Raw genomic sequence first — 19467 nt, forward strand, 5'->3', positions numbered from 1 at the left:
TCAATTTTTATATATATATATATATATATATATATGTGTGTGCAGTGGCGTTTCTACACAAGGGGCACGTGGGGCACTGCCCCACCAGATCCAGATGGCGCTGTTGTGCAGAAAGCTCAATCTGTGCTTTGTGGCAAAATATATCTTATTTTATTAAATATGCAAAGTAGCGTGAATGTGTGTGTGTGTGAATAAGCTTGACTCACAAGCATTATAGTCCTGTTTTCGAGTAATTTGATTCGTGTGTGTTTCTGTCTGTGTGCTTGCTCTCGGAAATGCTGCTCTCCGCTGTCCCTCTCTGCCCTGTAGGGCAACGGCGCAAGCTTAAGACTGTTGCCATGGAAACACCAATGAGCGTGAAACACACAGGCCAAAGTTAACATTGGGAGATGGGGCACTTTCAGATGTGCCCTATGAAATCTGCCTAGCAACTCGATTTGAATTAGGGCTGTCAAAATTGCTCAAAAATGACGTTCGAATATTCGCTTTAAAAAAACACATATATTCGAACATATTCGAATTTCTGGTTGCGCATTAGGCACGTCAATAACAGGACAAATTAATACAACGAGACATAACTCCTTGTATAGGTAATTTATTTAAGTTTAAACATATTTAACAACATATTACCTACACAAAAATAAGTAAATTAACTAATGGCCAAGACCGCAGAGCTTGGCCTCTCCCTCTCTCTGCCTCTCCCGCACCGTCGCGCTCTCTGCGCATAGCGGTTTAAATGAACGACAGCAAGGGATACAGTACCTCGGTTCCAGTGCTTCACAGAACTCCCTGAAGCCTATCCCATCCACCACACTGATCGGCCTCATGTCCTTGCATATGAACGAAATCAATTTTTGCGTGCAGGCCTCCTGTCGTGCCGCAGGCAATGAACTTGTGACGGACGGCGCAAAATATGTATCCAGACGTGGCTGTTTCGCTGAAGTTCCACATATTATGCCATATTCACTTGGATGCACATTTTGGAGATGTAGCCTCGAGTTGCTAGTTGTTGAATGGTAAGCTAACGCTAGCTTACATAGCTTACACACTACTTTATCTGTAGGCTCAACAAGTTTACAATCAACTGCCCAAAATCCGAAATATTTCCAGACATCACTCTTTAGATTTTTGGGGGTTACAATCACTTTCTCTGCTGCGGTCAAGCAGGGTTCTGCACTTTCTGCCATCTTCCACCAAGTCAACTGTCAGCAGTGAGGCAACTTGTTGAGCCTACAGCTAAAGTAGTGTGTAAGCTAGAGTTAGGTTACCATTCAACAACTAGCAACGTGGGGCTACATCTCCAAAATGTGGAGATGTAGCCTCAAGTTGCTAGTTGTTGAATGGTAAGCTAACTCTAGCTTACATAGCTTATACACTACTTAAGCTGTAGGCTCAACAAGTTTACCATCAACTGACTAAAATCCGAAATATTTCCAGTAGGGATGCACCGATACCACTTTTTTACAAACCGATACGAGTACGAGTATTTTTATTTGTGTACTTGCCGATACCGAGTACCGATACCGATACTTCTTAGATTTGGTCTCCATGAAAGTGCAATTAATTTGGAGGCAGATTTTATTTTATCCTCTGCAGATTATGTCAAGCCTATAGTACAAAATTAACAGAAGGCTATCCCAAGCCAAAAATAAACAGAGCTTTCTGGTTTTAACACACAAAAAAAGCCTTCAAACAGACAATATCATCACATTAGACAAAATGCAAATATAACCAGATAAAGGCAATTCAATTTGCTGCATAGTTAAAAGTGAACAGAACTATTACTGGATTAGCACAAGAGCACATTTCAGTTACAAAAGGATCAGAAGAATCTCCTGCTCAAGTACACAAACAATCACTTAACCTATGTGGCACAGTCTTTCTCTCTACCTCTCTCTCTCTGTGTGTGCGCGTGCGCGTTTTTTTCTTTTGCAAGACGTCAGTTAAGATTGGTTGCTTCGGTCTTGCGCCACTAGCATCAGTGAACTCTGTGTACTTAGCACTATGGTGTGTCTTCAGATGTTTAATCAAATTGCTTGTGTTAAACAAAGTACTTTCCTTTCTGCCCCTCGACAACGTAGCAGTGCAGTGCCGTTAGGGCAGCAGAACGGAATTGCTAATCGCTAACGAGATGCTAGCAGCTAAATTTAGCGAAACCTGTATACTGAAATACTTTGACACTATGACAAACTTTCCTAACACAGTCAAACATCAAGCAAATGCAACACAAGACGGCAAATAAGCTACTTACTAGTCTGGCAGAGAGTGGTAGGACAGGTAGGACAATAAATCACATTTTGTGTCAGCATAGCCCGGCCAGTTTGATGCATTGAAATACTGATGAGTGGTATCGGTGCTTGGTATCGGCAATTCAAAACGAGTACGAGTATTTTAACGAAGTATCGGCACCGATACCGATACTGGTATCGGTATCGGTGCATCCCTAATTTCAGACAGACTTCTTGGAAGAGAAATTAGAAATTAAACGTTTGGGGCCACACAGACCAGACGACTTGATCCTGCTGCAGCCTGGTGAGAAAGCGACTCTAACTTTCAAGACGGAATGGTATGACAGAAAGACATGGCTAACTGCTAGCACATCAAAACGAACATTGTTCTGTTTCCCATGCCTTCTTTTCGGAATTGGTACTAATGCAGACCTGAAGCATCTGGCAGAAAAAACAGTGAATTACGAAAGCTGTAAAACCCATATCAATTGCACCCTGAAATTGGGACTATTGGGGCAGGTCAACATCATGGCAGAGCAAGATAGTCATAGGCGGATATGACGGGGGGGGGCACCACAACACAAGCAGTGCTAATTATACACGTAAAACAATTTGTTTTTTAAGTGTTGAAAAATCATGATCCCCCTATTCCTCAAAGTGGTTTGGCTCACATGCTGTTTCCAACAAGCGGGGCAGCTCCGTGTTTCAGTCAATCAGCCCAGTACGCGGTCAAATTGTGAGGAAAGCAGCCTCATTAGTAAATCCTCTACAAGTAAAAGCCTTTTCATTGTAACATGAAAAGTGACATTTCTCCGGCTTTGTCCAAAAGCTCAAATTTGAGCTCGTTAACAATCATTAGCTAGTGGCTTAACCAGCGTGCTGATTAAAAAGAGGCTGATTATGGACAAGGCAGGCACACACACACTCCTCTTTTTCCTCCTCTCTCTCTCCCCTGTCACTGCCGCTATGCTACACGATATGTAAAGAGGTTGACAGACATTGGATCTCATTCTCAAACGCAGTTAAGAACATGTTACAAAGTTCCCAGGACAATTCTGGCATTCATTAAAGTTTTTCATCTGGTATTCGTTCTTAACTTTGAACAGAATTTAAGAACGCTAAATAGCCGTCGTAAATCGGCCAGATTGGAGTGCACCCATGTTCTTAAGGGCTGAATTTGTGAGAAATCGTTGGTGATTGCGTTCACATCAATTCTACGACATCCTCGGATTTAAATAATTATGATAATAATAAATACTAGAATATTAAACAATTAAAACAAATAAACAATTACGCTTCACATTTAATCATGATTCTACGACGCATCGTGATGTCCTAACATAAATAAAAGCACTACACGAACACTGCAAATGGCAAATGGCAAATGGCATTGAATAAATAAATAAGCACTAAACTCAAGCTTGTGGATATAGCCTTGATGGAATAGAATGGAGAAGACGTTAATTTACATGCAGCTGAATGCTTCCTTGAAGAGCGTTCATTTGCGTTTGAACTTTTGACATCATTTGTCTGTGAGTAGATATTTTGTGTAAGTAAATTTAATGCCGTTTAGAGAATTTAAAAATGACGTCAAATTTCTGTTTGTAAATGTTATAAGAGATTCTGTATTTAGCAGCTAAGTTATGCTAGCTCTCGTGGTATCGTGCTACCTTTATGCCACATTATTTGACGTGAAATGTATGTGTCTCTTTATTTCTGTTTTACAAAATCAAACGTCCTGTATGAATAATTGCATGCTGATAACCTCAGTAAATTCAAGCGAAACAAGACTTGTGGATTCACTTGAAATTCATCATCTTTATTCAGCAAAGAAAAGTGTTATCTAGCTGTCAAGTCCTGCAAGGTAGCAAACGCAGTACGAGCCAACGAGGACAGCATAGAGAGAGAGAGAGGGCGATAGGGCCAGACAGCATTTTTTGTGTGTCCCGCCCCAGGAATTACTCTCTGAAATTTTACCATGTATTGTCCCCCCCTACAACGAAATGGGATCTCCGCCCCTGTAGAGATTTCAGCGGAACATTTTAGAGCACAACAAACAGACGGAGGAGAATCGTTATGTACTGGGGAGGCTGATATCGTGCATAAAGCTCTGTGGGAAGTGCAAACTTTGAGACGATGTGCGAGGGCGACACCAGGCTGAAAAGACACTACGATTCGGTGAACCAAAAGCGCTGAAGCATGTGAAATGTATTTGAAATAGGATTTCTGCTCCCTGCTGGCACTCAAAATGCAGCCCATAACATATCTTACTGGTCTATATAGGCCTACTGCTTACAGTGGGGAAAATAAGTATTTGAACCCCTGCCGATTTCGCAAGTTTGGCCACTTGCAAAGAAATGTGTGATCTATAATTGTAATAGTAGGTGTATTTTAACAGTGAGAAACAGAATATCAACAAAAAAATCAACATTTATGATTTAATTTGTATGTGATGCAGAAAATAAGTATTTGAACCCCTAGCCAAACATGACTTAGTACTTGGTGGAATAACTCTTGTTGGCAAGCACAGACGTCAGACTTTTCTTGTAGTTGGTCACCAGGTTTACACACATCTCAGGAGGGATTTTGGTCCACTCCTCTTTGCAGATCCTCTCCAAATCCTTAAGGTTGCGTTTTCAATGGGAGGGAATGAGGGAATGAGGTTCAAGCCCTGTACATGTGCTTCCTTGAGCAGGGGGACCTTGCGAGTGCTGCAATACTTCAAACCATTACGGCGTAGTGTGTTGCCAATGGTTTTCTTGGTGACTGTGGTCCCAGCTGCCTTGAGATCATTCACAAGCTCCCCCTGTGTAGTTCTGCGGTTATTCTGCACCTTTCGGATGATCACCGACACCGCACGAGGGTATATCTTGCATGAAGCCCCAGACCTAGAGCGATTGACAGTTGTTTGGTGTTGCTTCCATTTACGAATAATCGCACCAATAGTTGTCTGCTTCTCACCAAGCTGCTTGCCGATGGTTTTGTAACCCATTCCAGCCTTGTGCAGGTCTACAATCTTATCTCTGATGTCCTTGGTCAACTCTGGTCTTGCCCATGGTGGTGAGGTTGAAGGTGTGAAGTATGATTCTTTGGACAGGTTTCTTTTATACACGTCACCAGTTGAGATCAGGTGTACCTTGTTAGGCCTAATGAGGACTGTTACGATACCATCATCTTAAAGAAATGGCAAACATAACATAAACAAGCCAAGAGAAATGGTGTCGGTGAAATGTGATATATTTATTGACAAATCAAGAATTAAGGGAAGAACATGGTGGCGGCGAAAATAACGAATAACAAAACAGAAAACAAACCCTCACACAGTCTGCGTAGAAATCAAAAGGGGAATCTAAACTGCTCCCGTTCAAACAAAAGGACATAGGAGTGTGGTGAGTCTTCCGGGAATCTTCCTTCTACTCTGAACTTAAACTAAGCTTAAAGCGTGCCAAAAACCCACCACCAGCTCTACAATAAACATAAAGTAAAAGATTAGCTTTAAACTAAGCCCAACCGGGTAGACCGCGTCCAAAACTAACGATCACAACAAACAATGACTAAAGCAGGGCGCCAGCGGAGCACCGTTCAGCAGGCCCAAAGCAGAGTCCGACCGGAAGCGGAGACGGGGTGTGGCTGGAATGAAAGGGTGAGAGCCAGCGAGCCAGAGAGAGCGATGGTATGTGAAATGGGCGTCTTTTATAGGCGAAGGCCAACCCACAAGCACAGCCCAATTAGACACCAGGTCACCTGTAGAGGGGGACAGAGAGAGCGGGACAGTAGGGAGAATAAGCGCACAGATGTGCACAATGTGGCTCCCCACGTAACAAGGACTAATCTGTGTGCTTCTTGGGCACATAACTGGTCATTGGGAGCCAGAATTCTTGCTGTTTTTATTTTTAAACATATATTTATTAAGAATTTTGTTTATTTTACAGACAAACAATACAAGACAACACAACAAGGCACATATAATGCAATTTGCTCTCACATATAGCACATACAATAGATGTCCGTGTCACAGTAGACAGTGTGTTACAGTCATTAAGATTACATCAGCTAACTTACATTGTTTAAAGGGGAGAACAAAATGAAAATGAAAAAAAAAAAAAAAAAAAGAAAGTACTCAATCCATTTTATCATTCAACCAACCATCAACATCCATGTTGTTATTCTCAAGGAAATTGTAGAAAATGTTCCATATTTCCCAAAACTTGTCAAGTCTATTTTTTGTTGTGTAACTTATCTTTTCTAAAGCTAAGTAAGAAGTCATTCCCCTCAACCATTGTGATGTGGCACAAGGTGTATCAGATTTCCATGATAGAGCTATACATCGTTTGGCTTCCAGAAAACAAATATTCAGTAGAGACTTAACTTTTTTAGAGGTAGTGAAGTTCTCTGGATATAGATTCAATAGGCACAATTTATGACTAAGAGGCACTTCCTTGCCAATGATTTGGCTAGTAAGGTCCAACACCTTCCTCCAAAAAGAAAGTATCTTTTGACATTCCCATATGCAATGAAATAAGGTACCTTTTTGGTCTTTACATTTGAAGCAGGTATCAGGTATGTTAGGATTAAAGTGGTGCAATTTAGCTGGTGTTATGTACAATCTACTTATCCATTTATATTGCAACAGTTTGGAGTTTGTATTTATGGATTGGGTCTGAGCAAGAAAACGTGCTTTTGACAATTCCTCCTCCGTTACATTCTCCTGCAAGTCCATTCGCCATGCTTGAACTTAGTGAGCGTTGTGATGATTCTTTAGACTTGCTTACAAAAAGCTCATATAGTAATGAAACCTGTCCCCTAGAATGTAAAAACTTCAAACTGTAATCTTCTAGGGTGGATAGAGGGGGAAGCTTCAGATCATTGCTCTGTCTAGAAAGGATGAAGCTTCTAAATTGTAGATATTTAAAAAAAATAATTGCAGGAATCCCATATTTTGATTTGAGCTCTTCAAATGACATGAGAACCAAATTTTCATTGTAAAGGTCAGCTACCTTGGCTATACCCTGGGCTGCCCAGATTTTAAACCCTGGGTCTGCTCTACCAGGTTGGAAGTCATCATTACCAAAAATTGGAGAAAACTGAGATAGTTTAACTGTTTCCCCTAGATATGCAAGAGATTTGTGCCAAACCATTAATGTATTTTTTAGAAAAGGATTTTTAGTATGTTTGATTAGTTTCTGTTTGTTAGCAGAGTAGATGTACAGGTTTAAAGGAATGTTGATTACATGTGCTTCGATTGAAACCCATGCTGGAGGGTGGTTTCTCTCAAAATAAAACATTCCTGCTCTGATTTGAGCTGCCCAGTAATACCACTCAAGATTTGGTAGCTGTAAACCACCTCTATCATATGGTAAATACAATAGGGAAAGCCTGAGCCTGGGACGCTTGTTGTTCCATATAAAGTAGGAAAAAAGCTTTTTAAGATAATTAAAGAATGAGGGTGGAGGAGCAAGTGGAATAGATTGAAAGAGATACAAAAACGTCGGTAAAATTGACATTTTCAATACATTTATCCGGCCAATCATAGTAATGGGTAGATTGTTCCATCTATTTATAAGTTGGGTGACCTTATCTGTTAAGGTCTTGTAGTTATTAGGAACAATTTTGTCGGTGGTAGGGGCAATCTTAACACCCAGGTATGTGAAGCCATTGAGTGAAACCATAAAAGGAGTATGAATTGGGGGGTGTAGTCTTTCCTTTTCATTCATGAATAATATTACAGATTTGGAGTAATTCATTTTGTATCCCGCAAAGGTGCCAAAATAGTTAATTAGACTTTACCAGCTTTATTGGACCTGTTTCAAATTAGAGCAAAACAAAATAACATCATCAGCATACAGTGCTATACGATGTTCCATATCTTCTATCCTTATGCCTTTTAAGCTAGTATGGTTGCGAATTGCCATGGCAAGTGGCTCAATTGCCAGGGTAAATAACAGTGGAGACAGGGGGCAGCCTTGTCTTGTGCCCCTGTACAACTTAAAGGGTGCTGAAGATAGCCCATTTGTTAAAACTACAGCCTGGGGGTCAGCATAAAGTAGTCTGATCCAGCAGAGAAATCTCTTATTTATGCCAAATCTTTGAAGAACCTCAAACAGGAAGTGCCACTCCACCTTATCAAAAGCCTTCTCTGCATCCAACGACAAAATAGCAGTGTCCATAGATCCTGAATTTTCAAACAAAATATTAAGAACTCGTCTTATATTATGAAAACCTTGTCGTCCCTGAACAAAGCCGTTTTGGTCAGAGTGCACCATTTGTGGTAGAAGTGTATCTAACCGCCTGGCTAATGCCTTGCAAAGAATTTTGAGATCGTTATTAAGAAGAGATATTGGTCTATACGATCCACAAAGGTTAGACGCTTTACCTGGTTTTAACAATAGTGTGATTGCTGCCATATTTAGAGAGGGGGGGAAGGACCCACTATCTAAGGACTCTTTATACATTTTAAGTAAAGGTGGCAGTAGCGCGTCCTGAAAAGCTTTATAGATCTCAATGGGAATCGAATCCTGGCCAGGCGTCTTACCCCCCTTCATACTACCAGTGGCTGCAGACAATTCCTCAATGGTTATGTCTAGGTCTAAATCAGCCAGGAAGTTTTCTTCAAGAGGCTTGATGTTCAATGAATCCAAAAAATCTTTTTGTTTTTGCAAGGCTGAGGCTGAAGAATCGGTGCTGTATAAGTTCTCATAAAAACCTTTAAAAGCTTTATTAATTTCTTTAAGGTCACTAGTCTCCAACCCATCATCTAGCTGAATAGTATTTATTATCCTTTCAGATTCGGATTGTTTAATACGCCAAGCTAAGAGTTTACTAGCCTTTTCCCCTTGCTCATAATAGGACTGTTTCAATTTCAGCAGGCTTTTAGTTGCCTTATTGACAGATAAAACATTATATTTAGCTCTAAATTCATTAAGTTCTTTAAATGACTGTTGGGAAGGGTTTTTGAAGTGTTTTGATTCAGTTTCTTTTATCTTTTTTTCTAATTGTTGCATCTCCAGCCTCCAGGATTTTGTTTAAAACTTGTAAAACTTATCATATGTCCTCTCAGGAAGGCTTTAAATGCTTCCCACCGTATAGCAGCTGATGTTTGGGTTGTGTTATTTACAAAGTAATCATCAATTTGGGCCCCAATAAACTTCATAAATTCTGGATCCTTCAGCCAAAATGACTGAAGGCGCCACCCCGTGGAGAAATTCAGTGACTGTGGCATGTTTAGTCTAAATGAAACTGAAGCATGGTCTGAAATTACAATGCTGTCGTACCAGCTTCTTGAGATTGTGGATATCAAAGAAGCAGAGACCAAAAAGTAGTCAATTCTGGAGAATGTCTGGCAGGTGGCAGAATAACATGAGAAGGTTGACTGATTAGGATAGTCTCTTCTCCATATGTCAGTTAAATTAAATTCTTTTATATATTGTAATAACTCTTTTCATGTCTGGGCATGGGCGGTATCTATCCCTGTGGATCTATCAATCTCTGGCTGGAGAGTGCAATTAAAATCTCCACCTATGATGAAACTACCAGACAAATCAGCCAGGGACAAAAACAGATTTCTGAAAAAAGACGGGTTGTCGTCATTGGGTCCATATAAGTTTACCAGATTTAACCTAATTGAGAGTATTTCACATTGAATAATAAGGTATCTCCCATATCGGTCTTCATCCACATTGATGAGATGAAAAGGTAGGGAGTTATGTATCAGAGTGATTACCCCACGTGAGTGAGAACTACATGAAGCAGAAAAAACTCGACCTGGCCATCTCCTCCTCACTTTCACTACATCTTCAGGTGTTAAATGCGTCTCCTGGAGAAAGACTATCTTAGCTTTTAGTTGGTTAATCCTACTCATTACTTGCTTAAGCTTGACAAGTTTGTTTAGACCTCTTACATTCCAAGAGGTGAACTGGAGTTCAAATGGCATGATATAATACTACATTGTAAGTGCGGGTTGAAATTGAGTAAACAATAAAAAGAAAACTTAATTAAGAAAAATAAGAATATGTGCCTTAAAATGTAAACATAACAGGGCGTACTTCCCCAAACGAAGTACACGCTTCCCTCCCCTAGATCACACTTCCAATAGACCCCTGAACAGAGTCTGACTATGGAACTAAGCTGGTCCACCCACATGACGAGGAACAGCATGCTCAGCGATCATGTTGGAGCTCCATGCAAAATATTAAAAGTGAACTTATTGTGTATTGCAATCAGAAATAGCCACTTTGCAGCAAAACATTATGCTTAAATTAACAGTCTTAACCAGTCCAGGAAAAGATTACCCTGCCCGTATTGCGGCTGCATTCTTTAAACAGTCCAGGAAAAATAACGTTACCTGTATTTTGTAAGCACTAAACACGTTAGCCTACTCAGCACCCATAGTTGCCTAGCTTTGCTCAGACTTCAATTCTTGCACAAAAGCCTCCGCTTCTGATGCAGTGTCGAAAGTGTGCCGTCTTCCCTTGATGGTCACCAGAAGTGTAGCTGGGTGAATTATTCCGTAACGCAGGTCGCGGTTAGAAAGGGAGGCTAGCTCTTTCTTTGCTGAATCAAAGACTTTTCTACGTTTAAGCAGATCCACAGACACGTCAGGAAAAAACATGACATTTTTATCGTCGACAAGTATCCTTCCCTTGCTTCTGGCCGCTTTCATCACTCGAACCTTGTCAGCTTAGTTCAGAAACTTCATCACCACCACTCTGGGTCGTGCAGCGGTTTGTTGGTTCCCCTCCTTACTGTTGATTCTACCTAGCCTGACGATGTCATACTCATAATTCTAGTCAGAATATGAGTCTGATATCGCTCCATTGGGCTGTGATTATGGGGCGTGTTTCAACCGAACCAGGAGAAAAAATGCCTCTTCGCTCAATTGGTTACCTACAACCAATCAGAACAACGTAGTATGTGACCAGGGGCAGCTGATACATTACACTTTTACCGGATCCCGTAGGAAGGAAGGCAAAAACATCTTTTCGATTGACAAATGCCTTAATCGCGTTTCTCTGTTCCTCTTTCAAAATGAATGCACTGTCAATGTCTAAATGGACTCGAATCTATACATTTCAGCTCTCCAGCGGCAGCCATGTTTGTTGAAAACGAATTCAACTCGTGTGTTGGTGACGTGGTTGGTTACGTTACTGTTGATCATCTGTCCATCATCGTATAAAGCCCGCCTTAACAATTTGATTGGTACGGCCGATATCGAGCCGCAGATAATTTCTCCTCAATGGAGTAATGCCAGACCGAACTTCCCAACCAAAAAATTTGTGGGCGGGGCTACGTTCGGTCTGGTATCCAGGCTAGATTCTACCAACTCGATGTGCCCTTTCTATAAGCAATGGCCCAGTAAAGTTCATTTCACCAAGAGCTTCAGGAATCCACTTTTCCAAGAAGTTACGGACGTCACCGCCTTCTGTTAACTCAGGCAGACCCACCAACCGCACATTCGAGCGGCGTGCTCGGTTTTCTAAGTCATCCACCTTTAGCACTAGCTCATCCATAGCTGCTTTCATGGTGGAGGTCTGTGTTTTCATAGATGTTAAGTCATCTTCATTGGTGCTAATTCGGTCTTCAGCTTCGGTCATTCGGCCAGTCAATGCCTTTAATTCGCTTTGCACTCCCTGAATAGCGCCCAATAGCCCGTCAAACCTCGACACAAAATCTTCCTTCATTGTGTGAATAGCGTTAAGAATTTGACCAGAGCTAATTGTGTCCTCTTCGCTAGTATTGGAACTAGTTAGCCTCGTCGGGCTGGAGGAGCCATCGATTGGTTTAGTGGACTTTAAAGTCTTTGGATGCGGTTTCGTTGGCATTTTAGCGGTTTGTTGTGTTTAGGGATCAGTAGTAACTGTTTGGTAATTCTTAGTGGCTTCCTGATTACTTTTCTATGAATTGTACATGAGAGCTTTCTATCACACGTCTGCCTAGCAGCGCGCCATAACCGGCGAATTCTTGCTGTTTGCTTGGGGGTTCAAATACTTATTTTCTGCATCAAATACAAATAAAGTCATAAATGTTATAAAATGCAGTTTTCTGGATTTGTTTGTTGATATTCTATTTCTCACTGTTAAAATACACCTACCATTACAATTATAGATCATACATTTCTTTGTAAGTGGCCAAACTTGCGAAATCGGCAGTAGTTCAAATACTTATTTTCCCCACTGTATAATAATCAGCTACCTCTATTTTTGTGACGGTGACAAAATTGCCTCACCAGAAATTTCAGGCTTAAATCGCCACTGTGTGTGTGTGTTTTAAGAAATGCTAATCAAAGTGTAGTAATCTGTGGCTTTGGTGTGTATTTTATAAATGTACATCTGTGTTTGTGCGTGTGTGTGTGTGTGCGCACGCGCACGTTTTTGTGTGTGTGTCCACACATGTGTATGCGTGCAGCAGAGTTCTAATTCTACTTCTCCTCCGCAGAGCTGTCTTTGGTTCGCAGAGACCGGGCAAAGTTCCTGCCGTCTGGGTATTACTACCAGGGTTCTTGGAGACCTTTAGCTGGAATCCCAATACAACAGTTCAATGACTCCTCCACCATTACTCAGTGTCTTCAAGGGAAACTGTTTTACATGTATGGAGACTCTACGGTTCGACAGTGGTTTGAGTACCTCAACGCCTTTGTTCCAGGTCAGCACTGATCTGCATAATGCTGACATTTTTTTTTCCTATCATCATATTTTCAAATTTAGCAATGCATTTTGATATTGTATGCACACGTTCACTTTGTCTAACTTGTCTAACTAACTTGTCAAAAGTAATTTCTGTCTCTCTCCCTGTCTCTCTCCCTCTCTCTCTCTCTCTCTCCCTCCACCTACAGAACTGAAGGAGATCAACCTCCACAGCCCAAAGAACGTGGGGCCCTTCCTGGCTGTAGATATCGTCCACAACATCCTGCTGAAGTACCGCTGCCACGGCCCGCCCATCAGCTGGACCACCGTCTCCACCAGCGAGCTACGCTACGTAGCTAACGAACTTGACGGCCTGCCAGGCGGCCATGACACCATTGTGGCTCTGAGCATCTGGGCGCACTTCACCACATTCCCCGTACAGGTATACATGCGGCGACTGCGTCATATCCGCCGCGCCTTAGCCCGCCTTTTGGACCGGGCGCCAGGCACGCTGGTGGTTGTGCGTACGGCTAACCCGCGGGAGCAGGGCCCGGAGGTCAGCCTATACTACAGCGACTGGTTCTCCGTGCAGCTAGACTCTGTACTGAGGGCCATGTTCCGCAGCCTGCAGGGGGTGGTGCTGCTGGACGCGTGGGACATGACTCTGGCGCACCCAACCCAGCCCCACCTTGTGCACCCTGCCCGAAACATTGTGAAGAACATGATCGATCTCATCCTGTCCCACATTTGTCCAGCCAAACAGGAGAAGAAGAAGAGCTAGCCAGCAGAGGGAGGGGTGGGGGGTAGAGGACAGACGGAGAGAAAAGAGTTGAAGTGACATTTTGGCATGAGAATACTACGGAGCCCTTAAAAGCATAAAAGGTCACAATCTTGATTCTTTGATCAGAAATAAAAACATCGGGTTCAGTGTGAGACTTGCTGGTTTTAGAAAATAACATAGCAACGGTTTTGGAAGTGTTAAGCTGAAGACAACATTTGTTTAACCAGTCAGACACATCAACCATGATCTTTGTAAGCTTATCAGCGACTTCTACGATATTCTTACCCCACCCAAAGATCACAGTGTCGTCTGCGTACATCAGAACCTCACAGTCTTGGCATACAGATGGTAAATCGTTAATATAAAGACTTAAAAGAAGTGTACCCAGGATTGAACCTTGGGGAACACCTGTGGACAGATTTTTGAAGTCAGATAATACATTGTTTATTTTAACACACTGAGTTCGCGTTGATAAGTATGATTTGAACTAGTTGGATGCAGAAGAAGAAAAGTTAAACTGATCAAACTTAGAGTGAAGTATGTTGTGGTTGACCGTGTCAAACGCTTTCCGGAGATCTAGAAATACTGCACCCACAACTCCTCCTCTAACCTTAAGGGACATGACCCTTTCAATAAAATAGACCGTTGCAGTCTCGGTGGAGTGATTTGATCTAAAACCATGCTGCATGGGGTGTTAAAGCTGATTAGAGTTAAGAGGATAAATTAGTTGCTCTACTGCTAATTTTTCCAAAACTTTGGACATTATGGGAAGTATACTAATAGGTATGTAATTGGCTGCTGAGTGATGTAGGTGAAACCGGGGTTGTTACATTAGTTTAATTAAATCAGTCTCATAAAATGTAATAATCATTAACTTTAGTATTTAATATTTATAATTAAGTTACTAAAATAATGGGAAGCTCTAGTTGTACCACTATGCTACAGTCTAAGTATGGTATCACAATACTAAAGTACTATAATTTCATTACAAAGTATATAACACTTCATGAAACAACTAGAGAAGTGAAGGCAATTGGAGTACTTGATTGGTGGAAAATGGCTTTCAGTGGAATATTGGGACAATAACAGGGAAGACAATGGTTTAAGTCTAAAATAAACAATTTATTAAAAATAACAAACAGTAATTAATGGCTAATATTAAATCAGGTATAATCACATAAACACTGGAGTAAAACAATTGAACAAGGCACAAAGTGGAATTGGGGAATGAGGTAGTCTGTTTTAGGAATGCAGAGGAGGATGCGTTAGCTTCCTCGTCTCTGTCTGTGTGTGTGTGTGTGTGTGAGCGGGTGCGTGCGTGTGTGAGCGGGTGCCTGTGTGGGTATGCGCAGTTGCGAGTAAACGCGGTCACGCGCTCAATGGAGATGGGGGAAGTGAGAGGGAGGCTATGCGCAAGCGCAAGTAAAGATACGTCAGGCCCCAACTAGATGGAGAATGGTCACCGGATGCTGCTGCGGTTCCGAGATATGAACTCTAGCATATGTTTCTTAGGCGCCAATTTAGTTGGGGGGAGGTGCGCAGAGTAAAGAATGCCTGAACAAAGGGGGTCCAAATGAATACCCTTCCCCATCATTTTGTGCATTGCCTACAATTCTATATTTATATATGAAAATTTGCACATTTAGAACATAGTTTTGAGGACTACATTGACCATTTGAATTCACGTCTAAAGGAATAGTGTAATTTCCCCGAGACAGTGACTGCCCCTCCACTTTGTTTTGGTGAGTTGCTTACTTTTTACTGACCTTAAACACACCTACCAATTATAATTATGCCTTTTCCAGTAGTACTGTAGCAAATAGGATAGCCTCCAATGGAAAAAGAGCAAATACCCAAAGCATGTTTATGTAAATATTTTAATTAGAACAACTAATGCTTTACTCAAACAAATGACAGACTATCCCTTCAAAAAAAATTAAAAATCCCTGTCTGGCCACTGCTTTCAGCATGCCTTTCTGTCTCCCTTTGCTGCCTGCATTGTGACCACATGTCATTATGTTATCAGAAGAACTGTGACTGACCTTCATGATCATTTTGATTTATATATTCTGCTTTTATTAGTAGTACTTTTATTTATTGCTGACATGTAGGCCTAGATTAAAACTAATGTTGTTCATTCACATTTCTCACCTGATCACCTGCATGTGCCTGTCTGGCCACTGCTTTCAGCATGCCTGTCTCTCTCCCTGTCTCTCTCCCTGTCTCTCTGTGCTGCCTGCATTGTGACCACATGTAATTTTTTCAGAAGAACAGCGACTGACCTTCACAATCTATCATTTTATATTCTGCTTTGAGGCTACTCGTTTTACTTGCTTACACATTTAGCTCGGTATCAGGTTACCTACTGTTCCAGTTTTCTCCACTTTTTAAGGTAACCTTAATTCCTCCATTACTCTACCTCCTCTCTACCAAGTTAACCAACGTTACTTTTTTTGCTCTCCACTGACTGACGGGAGGGGGGAACAATTTATTAATTTATTTTTCATGCATTTTTTTATATATCCTCCAATCACTGCTCCTTGGGAACAGCCTCTACAGAAGGGCAGTATATAATGCCCTTGTACTGGCTGTGTCCAGTCTCCGCTGTCCTGAACTGCCTGCATTTCTTGCTCGCGTTGTGAAGGTCCGTTTTCAGACCGGAGCAGAAACGGCAGAGGAGAGGCTGGCACCCGGAGCCTGTTGAGCAGCACCCAGCACAGGTCCTGAGGGTGGGCACGACCTCACACCTGGTGTTGCGACTGCGGACGAAACCATCCTCTTCACCTGTGCCTGCGGTGCCCACGGTGCTGCCAGCCGGGTAGTACTGGTGAACTGGGCCTGGTTGAGGGGGGGTGCAGATGGTGGGCACACATAAGCAGGGTGGAGAGGGTCAGTCGCCACAGACATGCGGTGGTCTGCTGCATAACAGCCCCATTGGTCAGAATGCGCCGCCTGATCCTCCTGTAGTCATCCAGGATGAGATCTTATCTGGACAGAGAGAGAGAACACAGCAGCCCGTAGAAAAGACAAAAACATATGCAAGTGTGAATATGTATGACAGGGCACAGAGGGAAAGTAGCATGACAATAAATGTTCCTGACCTGCTGGTTAGTGAGGGCCAGAGAGGGCTGGTTCCTCAGCTCCACCAGATACTCTGCCATGCTGTCAACTCGGTCCATGCTTGGCACACCAAAGTCATCCACAGCCTGAGAAAGAAATAAGCGACACATTTTGAAAACAGATGTTAGACAAAATGCAGGTACAGTGATTTTATTTCTTTACACACAATAATGAATTTACATACCCCAGCAGTCAGTCACGACACTGGTTAGGATCCAGCCAACCTCGTTGCCAATAAGCAAGTGAACACTGAATGTGAGCATGCTTGAACAATACACTGTGACACTGCAGCACATAAACATACACTCCTCCTGTACTGTTATCGTTATCAATAGCAATCATATTATGCATGATCAGTTCCAGTAGCTGTATGATAAACGCAGAGCTGCCAACTCTCACGGTTTCGCCGTGAGACACACGCTTTTGCATGTTTTCACACACACTCACGCCACACATCCAATTTCTCACGGCAAAAAAAAATCTGATTTTGGGCCAAGACGCGTTCGTTACTTTTCATCTGTAACCCTACGGCGCAACCGTGAGAGTTCAGAACTGCCACCTCTCACGGTTTCGCCGTAAGACACACGCTTTTGCATGTTTTCACACGCACTCACGCCACACATCCAATTTCTCACGGCATACATGATGCAAACTATGCATGTTGTATCAGAAATTTGTTACAGTACACTTACAGTATTAATCAAAACAAAATATGGTATGTTTTTCCATTTTGTTCTTGGTTCATTTTCCATAGGTGACAGGAGCCAAAGAATTTGAGAGGCTTGCTGCCTTCGCCAAGCTGGTCCTGGTGTTGCCCCATTCGAATGCAGATGCTGAGAGGGTGTTTTTAGTTGTGGGACTGAACAAAACTAAGACCAGAAATAGCCTGGCATTGGATGGCACCCTGTCCTCAATAATGGCCATAAAGATGGCCAACCTGGAGCCCTGTTTCAGATGGGAGCCCCCCTCAGAGGTCACAAAATATGGTATGTCCAAGAAGGCCACAGGCCAGTACAACCTTGCCCACAGATCTTAGAAAATGACTAACCAGCTTCTGATCTGCATCTGATACCTCATTTTTAGTAATTTTTGTCATGTGTTGATCCATTGTATTGCTTAAAAAGGCTACTGTATAAGCACTTTATTTGTTGCACTTTTTTGTTTGATGGAACGTGTGGTTGGAGGCTTTGAATAATGAAAAATATTTCTCCCTAACTAATGTTGTGTAATTTTTTGCTGAACATAAATCATTAAGTGCTCTTTAGAATACAATTATTAACAGTATAGGTAAGGTTTCAGTTAAGAATTAGTTGAATACCATTGTAATCAAAATGTCAATCAACCTACCTTGGTCAAATCTTAAACACAGGTCTACTAATTAGGCTATATTGTGGTACATAGACAGTCATTGAGGCACAACAATAGTTTTCTGGTTGAATGTTCAGCTCAAGTCTAGAAGGCCCTACAAGTCATGATCAGATGAACATGAATCAGAATAAGTTCAGGTATTGCACATCTTTAGCATACCACCCAAAAATCCACTAGAATGCAGGAAATAACATCACCTTAAACCAAAATTCAGCTATGTATTGGCTTCACAGAATGTAACCAAAGTTGTCCATCTCCAGTAGGCCGCCCCTATCAACGTCTTTGGGCCCCACAAACCACCAGGATGCAGGGCACAACATGCGTACAACGCCAAATTAATTCCAATTCCCTGATTCCCAAAATGTTGGTCACCCGCGTCAAAATCTCACTCCAAAGTTTTTGGAAAAGTTGCCAGCTCTGTAAACGATGAAACGACGCTGGTCAGGTGTCATATACAGATAGCAAGCTAACTAGATGGTTAGTTAACTGATACAATCTTTCAACAACTACTTGAATCACTGTCAATACTTGGACGTGTGCCTGTTTCAGCTCAGAGTAACATTATAGAAGTTACACATAGCTGTTTCCATTCATAGCAATTGTGTAATAATTAGACGTAGCATAACCTAGTTCGTAATGTAAACGTTACATCGGTTTTGTTTAGCACGTAACTTCAGTGAAAGCGTTTACGCTAGCTTGGCTTGTCAATCAGTACGATATGGAAATAAAACGTGTGTCTGTCTAAGATAAATATAAAAACATGTCGTGGTTACTGAATCATCAGCCCAACAGTGAGCCCTGGGATGCAATAGATGACGATAACCCTATGTGAAGATGGGTTGGGAACTCAAAGAACTCCAAGTGGTTCCCACCTACTTTTAACACAGTTTAATTCACATCCAGTTGAACAATCCCCTGCAGTGCGGTACGCAGAGACATCGCGCAGAGCAATGTTTGATTGCTGCAGTGTCACAAAACCAAGCAGGAAAACAATTTTCCACGGTAAATGACCTGACCTGGTCTGGGACCCAGGGGCGGTTTTAGGCACGGGCGACCCGGGCAGCCGCCCGGGGCGGACTTTTTCATAAAACGTGGGGGGCGGCAAGAGCACTTAAAAAAAAAAAAAAATCATCTGGGCCGCGAAGCGGTTTTCTATTATCTATCATATCACTGTGTGTGGGATTTGGCAAATTGGCGCCCCCTGCAGCTGCAGGCGCCTCTGCTCGCTAAGAAGGTGCCGTGGACAGATCCTGAGTGAGAAGAGAGAAGGGGGAAAGGGAGGGGTCTCCCAAATGGAACGGACAAGGGGGGGCGGGGGATCCACTGTATGGCAGTCACACCTCGACTTTCT

General features: G+C 42.1%; 1 protein-coding gene across 1 annotated transcript in view; it reads left to right on the forward strand.

Annotated features, from left to right (window-relative positions):
- The window catches only part of LOC116225218 (NXPE family member 3-like), a 35794-nt gene extending 19109 nt beyond the window's left edge, over positions 1 to 16685 (forward strand). Inside the window, exons 6-7 of the mRNA XM_031587348.2 lie at positions 12660 to 12866; positions 13057 to 16685. Of these exons, the coding sequence (XP_031443208.1) occupies positions 12660 to 12866; positions 13057 to 13628 (779 nt within the window). The 3' untranslated portion in view covers positions 13629 to 16685. The remainder of the gene's footprint in view (positions 1 to 12659; positions 12867 to 13056) is intronic.
- Positions 16686 to 19467: the final 2782 nt, after the last annotated feature.

Source organism: Clupea harengus, chromosome 2 (genome assembly GCF_900700415.2).
Source record: "Clupea harengus chromosome 2, Ch_v2.0.2, whole genome shotgun sequence".
Classification (NCBI taxonomy): Eukaryota; Metazoa; Chordata; class Actinopteri; order Clupeiformes; family Clupeidae; genus Clupea; species Clupea harengus.